Genomic DNA, 8747 nt, shown 5'->3' with positions numbered 1-8747 from the left:
TTACATGCTTACTAGAAATACCAAATGGCACAGCAGAACATAGACCTTACCTGTATCATCTGTCCATACATATGCAAGACCAGCCTTTCTAAGTATCAGTCATCCTCAAAAACCCCAAGAAACCTCACAAACCCCCACATTAGGGAGGAAACTGAAAAGTTTTTTTTTGTGCACCAAATTGGAAAGTTGTGACCTATTAGTTTTTATAAAATCCAGTATTTGAAGCAAGGAATTCCATTTGGTCATATGGAACGTCTTGTGCTTCAAGACCAGTTCTAAGCCACATGCTTACCAGTGGTAGCACCCCTGTAAATGAAGAGAGGTAGTCTGGTTTTACACTAAGGCTGAGCAAGTTAATTTCCCAGGTTTTATCTCCTCAAACTATTTTGTAACAACATTCAGGAAGGGCAACCCTCTGAAGTAGCAGCAGCGATCTTGAGGAAAAAGACCCCACAAACTGACATTTCTTTTTGACCTCAATTGTTTTCTCTGCTGCTTAAGTCTGATATTTCTCCCTCCCCCGCACCATAAGCAGTTTCAAAATGAACTGATGTAAACAGAGAGCAGTATTCATTTAATGGAATTAATTAGAAAGGTCATTATTTTTTTTTTCTTCTTCTACAGTTAGGGCTTGATTAATTAGAAAATACTGACAGAATACTGACAGCTCCTTTTTTTTTTCTCTTTTTTTTGTTTTGAAAGGGGAATGAACAATTTTGCTCAGACAGTGGAAGAACACAATGGTGTGGGGGGTTTCTTTTTTTTTTTTTTCCTTAAAGAAGGTACTATTAAGAACATAAAGGCTCACTGTACTGCAGTAGCAAACCCAGTACCGTAGCACTTACAGAGGTGGTTAACAGTGCTTTGGTTCAGAATCAGTGTTAGAAAATAAAGCTTAAAAAAAGTTATGACGCAGGATAGTTGGCGGGATTTCAACAGCAATTTGTAACGAACATGGAAAGAACTGAGGCATTGGCTTCTTCCTCTTGGCAAAATATGTTGTTCTTCATTATAAGTCCCAGGTTTGGTGATCAAGTTTCTCATTTCCATCGATGACGCACTAAGGAGGATTCGTCATTGACCACGTCATTGTCGGTGTAGCGATGCTGACACCGTGGTGGAATAAGCAGCAGGATGATCAGTACAAGGAGGATAATTCCACACAGGCTCATAAGAGCATAGGAGGCAATCCACAACACTGGTTCATGGAAAGAAATGCTAGAAACACAGTTGCTTGCAACATCTGCTGTTGTGAAAGGGCCTTCAATCTCAGATACTGGAGAGCCATCGACTTCTGTGAAATTACAGAAAGAAAAACATTAAGTCTACAGGCATCATTTAAAAGCAAATAACAAAACATTAAGCCTCAATACTTCTACATTTATTTCCCTCTGTCATCATACATCTTGGCATGCTATATTTTATTGTATTTCCCATTGCAATAAAAATGCTGTTACTCCTTGTTTATAGAATGGGAATCTAAAGCATAAGGAGACAGTGACATTCCCACATCTATACAGGCTGTCAATCAGAGAACAAGACATTTGAATCAGGGCTCCCACAGCCCAAGTTAAAGCCCAAGCCACTGGACCACCATTTCTCTCAGGACTAACCTTTAAGAAGTGTCAGTTTAACAAAGATTAAAAATCGTACATCACCTACACTTGGAGCAGGTAAGGGTCTGGGCAGGTTTTGTTTGTTTTTGGCAATTACAAGAACTGGAGGAGTACCTCAGATGAGTCTTATATCTTCTGTGTTTGCCAGAGTTTTAGGCAGCAGCATGCAGGTTTCATTAGCTTCACAGATACCTTAAAGGATTTGCAGCCCAAACACAAGGTGTAGGACAGAAAGCAGCACAGATGTTCTTGTGAGTGCAGGTGAAAATTCAGAAGGGGAGGCGAGTCAGGAAAGCTGGGTGACAGCTGTCCAGAAAAGGAGAAATTTGGTGAAGATGAATGGAAATGTCAGGAGTGCACAGCTGGGACAAGAGGGAGCAGTGCTGCTGGACAGGGAAGAACTAACCCAGGGCATGAAAAATTGAGATGACGAAGGTAAGGCAAGAAGCATGAAAAGGTGCATTGGTAGCTCCATTTTTGAACAGCCATCCATCTCAGTAACATCACAGACTGTGTTACTTGTTTCACCACAACAAACCCACTACTTGTTAAACCAGTATTTACTAAAAAGGGTTACGCTGCCCCTGGTTGTCACTGTAACCATGGCAAGCACAGCAAAGTTCCCCTGAGTTGTGGACAGGGCTATATGCATTGTAAAAGCAGAGCAAGTGAGTTGCCTAGGGCAACAAAATATTCAGAGCATTTGGTATCTGCAGGTGTTCAGCCAGGGAAGGATGGATACCTTTTAGCTTGCTTGGGGCAACCAGGAGGCTGCAGTTAGTACTGCTGTGCATTTTAAGAAGTTTTCCAAACAGTTGCAATTCACTTCTCTGGTCAGATACTTTAGGACATATACAGAGGCCTCAGTTTTAACCTTCCTGCTTAACTTATTGTTAATTTTACGTACAGACACACTCTTGCCAAATTGTAAGTGATCTTGCTTACTGAAAACAGGATCTTGTTATTTACAGAGATCTTAGACATAATTCCTGAAGACATGTTTAAAGAGATTAGCATAAAATACCCTTTGTAAGGAAAAGGGGAGCCTGGGTTTTGAAATAGCAGGAAGGTGGCCTTTAAGTTTCTTTTGTTGGTTTGGGTTTTTTTTGGGGGGGTAGAAGAGAAGGGGGGGTGGGCAGGGGGAGAGGAGAGAAACAAATGCAGAACAGGTGGGCCGCTTTATCTGCAACTTACTGGGAGAGATTTCAGTTGGCATTCAGTCTCTGGCCTCCCAACACCTCATTATTTTAAGATTTAACTCTCATTAGACTTAATTTGACTTAATTGTGGGCTGTTGCTGAGACAGTTCTGCTTTGTCTTTGCTCCTTTCCCTCACTGCCTTTTGTGTACTGGTGCTAGTGACTGGTAGGCTGCAAGCAGTGTCAGGGCAACTCACTAATCTCATAGAAAACTAGCCTATCATTAACAAACAAACAGAATGCTCCAATGAAGAATTTTCTGTAGGATCACTCAACTGAACCAACCCCTTCTCCAGCTGCAAGTGTAGGAAGACTCCTTTAGCAGGAATATACTGTTAGAGCAGACTGGGTGAAACTGAGGCTGTGCTCACAAGCACCCTAACTCTGGTGAATACCAAACATACCCTCTCATCTCATCAGATGGTAACAGGGCATATGCACCCTATGGTGTCAGCATATCTTTGTCAACACACTTCTGATACACAGATACAGTAAGGGAGCTGCACAGTACTGGACAAACTTGTGAAAGACTATCTAGGTCTGTGGCAGAATCAGTTTTGTCAGTATTTAACTTTTTCTGCCTTGCAGTTGTTTCTTCTGGACATCTCACCCCCTCACACCATTTCATCTGTCTATGAAGTCCTGCAGCAAAACCTAACTAAGCCACATGCTAAAGTGAAATGCAAGCCACAAGTATTACTGCTTAGGAATTTAGTATTTTTAAGAGATTTAAAAAAAAAAAAAAAAGGCAGCACAATTTTCCACCTTGGAGATAGCTTTGGAAATAAATAGTCCCCGATTATTCATTCTTTGGCTTGAGTGCTGTAATTATTCCTATTAAAAAAAGGCAATACAAAACTGTTGCCATAGTGTCTGACATTTTAATTTACATTTTGAGAATGTTTGATAGCAGCACAGCCTCTGCTTTCTTCCCTTCAAAAAGAAAAGTTTTCCCTCACTCTATTCCACCCCCAGAGAAACTGAGAGGAAATCAAAAGAGGGGAAATTTGCCTAAATTGTTCAAACAAGCTTTTAACAAACTAACAGTCACACACACTTAGCATATTACACTTAAGTCAAATTACGATATTTTGCCATATTTTTATTAGAACATCTGGTGGTAGCTATCTATAATAAATGCCTGACCTTGAATAAAGGGGATTTTATTCAAAATAGCACTGGAAAAATAGTCACCATCTTGGATGGTTTAGAAAGGAACCAAACCTGAAGGTAGGTCAAATAGAACATAAAACTGTAAAGTGCTGCTTGGAAAGGACCCCGGAAGTCTCTTACTCCTACTAGCCTACTACTCGGAGCAGGACTGTCACCATCATCAGATCAGGTCAGCTGGGGATGGAGTCCCCATGATCCCTCTGTCCAATCTAAACTTCCTAGATGTAACTGGTGGATGTTGCCCTGTGTTAGGTAGTTTCACTTGCAATCATCCTTGCATTCAACTTGGGGCCCATCATAATCTCCAGTTCTTTTTTTCCAGAGCTGCTGTTCACTTGGTCCCTTCCCAGACTGTACCCATGCATGATGGTTTCTGCTCAAGATGCAGAACTTTACACTTCTGTTCACTGCAGTTCTTGAGGTTTTTGTCTGTCCAGTCCTCCAAGTTATCAAGGTTCTGGACTGAAGCTCTGCTATTCATCATTCTTCCAAGTTTAGTGCCCACAAATTTGGGTGTGTTCTCTCTCATCACAGTTTAGCACAGATGCCACTTGTGATTACAGTGCTTGGTGTGTTTCTTCCCTGAAAAATACTCAAGTCTTGCTCCTCTGATCTTCTCACTTACTCCAAAAAATACAAGAGGTGTAATTCTGCTTGATGCCTACATGTCACTAGGTTACTTCACTATTACTACCTAGCTGATCTGAACATTTTTTCTGAAGAAGGTACCTGGCCCAAAACCTTTCCCAGACATACTGTGAACAGTATGTTATACCTGAAATTACCATCAGACAACTTGAAACAATTTCTAGTTAGCAACAGGCAGAATAAGTCTTAAAGGGTTTCACTTATTGAAGAAAATGCAAATTTCTTTTCCTACTATAACAGAATAGCTTCCTGCAGCATCTATCTAACTCTCCTCATTCTCAGTACATCCTTGTGGTAGTTTTAGGCTGTGCCTAGAAAATTTTCCACAGATCAGAACGGAACAGAAAGTGGTAGAATGTAAAGAAATCACTCTTGGATGTAAAAGGGAAAATAATGATAAGGTCTAAATAATCCTATTGGCCTGATATCTTATATAAAGTTAATAGCTGTAAGCTAACTTTCTCTTTTTTTCAGCTTCCTATGCTCTGGCAGATACTAGCTGGCTTTTGCTTAGCTGCTGCTGACCTTGGCTGTGTTCTTTGTTGTGGTTAAGTACTACCAAACTACTCTCTGCTCTTTCTTTTGTCCTGTGTACAGGGGGAGAGTGGGGGGGAAGGGAGCAGGAGGGGGAAGCTGTTGGTAGCCCCCTGGTTTTGTTCAGGGGGGTTCTTGGGTTTATAAATTGTAAATATGTGGTAATATTGTATATTTTGTATATATTCATTCCATTCCATATTTCTAGATTGTAGTTGTGCTTGTAAATACAGCTTAAGCCATTTGCTTTTCAACTGAGCTGGTCTGGCAATTTTATGCTGGGGGGGCGGAATTTCAACCCACCACAATCTGGGAGAATGAAAATGGTGCAAGGAATATTGTGGGATAAGCCGGTTCTCATCTCTAGCCAAATCTCAATAGAAGCTTGGGCGTTCAATGAATTTAAGGCTTTTAGTCCTGTTCACCTAATTTCTGTATACAGCATATACCCATTCAGCATCTTATCAAAACACAGGCTTAAATGTAGTGTTAATACTCGACTGTAAACAAGAAAGCACAGGTCATTGCAAAGCCACACCAAATGGTCTTTTATAATTCTGTTTCTGAAGATTTATTCCACCAGTAATTCAATTTAATTTATGCTTATGAACAGACTGTAAAGGGCCACATAATTACATTAATATAGTTGCTATGGAGGACATGGCTGGCCTCCACAGGAAGCCAGTTAGGCAGTGTAATCCCTCACACTGCACTAACTGCTAACCACTCACAGTTGTGGTTTTCGGAGGAAAGTAGCGTTAAATATGGAAAGCACAAGCTGTAAAAGAAGTGAATCCAGAATAACTGACACATCCAGCAAAATGTCATCTGCCTCATGTGAGTAGAGTCTGACAAATCAGTGTATCTTGTCTCAGTCAGTGGTTTGTGTCATCTGATTTCTCAAGAAGCTAAGTTCCCATACGCATGAAACATGGACAAAGAAAGGAGGAAATGCATTCTAGCACCAGCTGGGTACAATCACGTGTCAAAGCTCATGTAAATTCAGAATTCCTTGCTATTCAGCAAGCTCAGGTCCTTTCTAGATAAGGTTGGCAGAATATGTGAAGTGGCCAAACTATGTTTCTATGTAGCAATATTAACATTAAGGTGCTATTATGGTCCCCTGCCTCTTTTTCTCAATAATGACAAGCTGTCAAAGCAGTTCTTAAGGGCATCAGCTGGCTTGTGTTCCCTGCTGACCACACCGGTCAATATGTTGTCAAAATGCTCCCTCCCCTCTCCATTAATGATGCAGCATGGCAGGAACAGGAGGCTGATCTATGCTTGCTAAAATTGCAGCTAGGAAGCACAAGCAAGAATGAAAGGCAGGAAAACCTGGTCTTGCAGTATTTTTCTAGTTATGCTGTCCTTCCAGATGCATTCAAAATGTGTATTTCATCGCTGCATGGTACCTCCTAAGAGTCTTCATTAAGCAACCCACATCAATAACCAGAGTTTTTCTCAGCAAGCTCAAGTAAGACAATTTTGAATCCATTAACAATGTAGAGATTTAAAAAAAAAAAAAAAAAAAAAGGCAGCAGCATTTAAAATGCCCTGGAGTTGCAACTCAGCTAGCTTTTTTTCCCCTCAATGACCTGGTTGCATTAAGCACTCAAGTACTAACTGCCCTTACAGAAATACTGGGGATTAAAGAAACACTGTCAGTCATAATCCTTTTCTCATGCAAATCTCAAATGATACAATGTGTTTCAGGGCAGGCCACTTCTGTTTGGCACAGTGACTTGCATATACATGCACATCTTCCTCTTTCTTTTATGTTCTTGTGGTGGTAAAGCAATGTCTCATCAGCAGGGGGAGGCTTTTGGTTTTAGCTACCCTTGGTGAGATAACAGAAACCACAGAAAAAAGCACAAAAAATTATCCAGGCAAAAGTTACAAGCTTTGATACATTTTCTCAGCAGCTAATGGAAAAAAAACCAAAAAACCCAAAACTTTCTACTTACACTGAAAAACCTATGTTTAGAACCAATACAAACACCTTGGGTCTTAATTTGAGTCCCCTTTTTGTTTTAGCTTTTTCTCTCAGTATTTCTGAGAAGCTGAAAAGGCACAATTTACATTAAGAGAAAAGTGGGAATACTTCACTGCACATTGTAAAGTTAATTGAAGAATGAAGAACAGGAACTAGACAACTGAAGAATTGAATCAAAACAGGAACTAGACAAAAAAGAAGCTGCATTAAGAACAGGGACTCATCTCATGGAACACTTGGGGAAATGGCACACAGACAGATGTCTCAGAAAGAAGATATGCTCTCAGAAAACACAGCTAAGAAACCCAGAGCTGAGGCTGATTTTACTTCATGCCAGAAGACTGCTCTGTGCAATACAGATTTTCTTTCTTTCCTTGAAATCTGAATAGCTTGGGATTGCTCATAAGCAACCACGCTTTTTTGTCATCAGATAAGTGGCAAAGGTCTTTTTCTGAGAGAACAGGTGTTTCATCACTCCTCAAGTCCTGAACAATATTTCTCTTACCTGCACACGGACTTACTGCAAAGCCCACTCTTCTCTGGGCTCTGTCAAATACTACATAGAAGCCTTCCATGACTGTAGCACCAATAACTAGAGCGTTTGTGGAGGAAGAGATGCCAAATCGGTAGCACTGTAGATTTTCTCCTATCCCAAGGATGGGTTGAATATAAAGCTGTTAATTAAAACAAAACAAAAAAATAAAACAAACAAAAAAACACCAGACTGTAAAAAGCAACACCACACAGTACTTAAAAGTTCAGATGTTTTGATTTATATATTCAAGCATTCAAACTCCACTAGAAGTAGAGGATGAATGGGGACAAATAGATTTCTGTACATTATTTAATAGCTGGTCAAAGCTTACATGTAGAGGTAAAGCTCTTGGACTCCAACCTTAAATTTGAACACAGTCAGTCATTATGTGATGGTCAACAGCAAATTAATGAAAGACACTTTTTATTGTATTTTCTACATGGGAAGGATAGCTGAGAAAGATCTTGGGATACGAACTCAAATTAGAGAATAATTTTATTATTACAAAAACGATCAGGATGAAATCAGTTCAGAGAGTGTTCAGTGTCAGCTTCAAGGCTCTAGATTCATAAATTCAAGTCACATTTTACCCCTTGTCTCCTCAGGGAAGATGAAAGATTGCCAAGCTACAAGATCAATACAGAAAAAAAGCTTATTGTATGGCTTTACTATATTTGAAGTTAAAATGTACTTAATAGGTTCATTATTCCCTTTACTCCTGACCACCCCCTGAAGTGAAAGACTGTATTAGTGATTTTAGAGGACACTAGCCTGTATTGCAGCCTGGGATGGGAAACCAGAAAGGAAAAATAAAACTGGCATACTATGTTCTAAAAGCTGGTATGGAATATTAATAAAAGAGAAACCAACCAAGTTACAGAAACTGGTGAGGAAATCACATAGGCTCATTGCCAAGACTGTCATATTCACAAGAAGTATTTCAACTCAGAATGCCACAAAAAAACAAATCAATTTGCTTCCCAAAGCAAGATCAAAATGAGCATTCTGTAATGACATCTAATGTAGCTAAAGTTTGTAAACCAAACAAA

General features: G+C 39.9%; 1 protein-coding gene across 1 annotated transcript in view; it reads right to left on the bottom strand.

The window, feature by feature from the left end:
• Positions 1 to 1040: 1040 nt before the first annotated feature.
• The window catches only part of BACE2 (beta-secretase 2), a 50842-nt gene continuing 43135 nt past the window's right edge, over positions 1041 to 8747 (bottom strand). The window contains exons 8-9 of the mRNA XM_054382670.1: positions 7669 to 7837; positions 1041 to 1294 (exon numbers count right to left, since the gene is read on the bottom strand). Of these exons, the coding sequence (XP_054238645.1) occupies positions 1041 to 1294; positions 7669 to 7837 (423 nt within the window). The remainder of the gene's footprint in view (positions 1295 to 7668; positions 7838 to 8747) is intronic.

The sequence above is a fragment of the Indicator indicator genome, chromosome 1 (genome assembly GCF_027791375.1).
Source record: "Indicator indicator isolate 239-I01 chromosome 1, UM_Iind_1.1, whole genome shotgun sequence".
Classification (NCBI taxonomy): Eukaryota; Metazoa; Chordata; class Aves; order Piciformes; family Indicatoridae; genus Indicator; species Indicator indicator.
The sequence above is the reverse complement of the archived record's forward strand: the minus strand, read 5'-3'. Positions and strand labels throughout refer to the sequence as shown.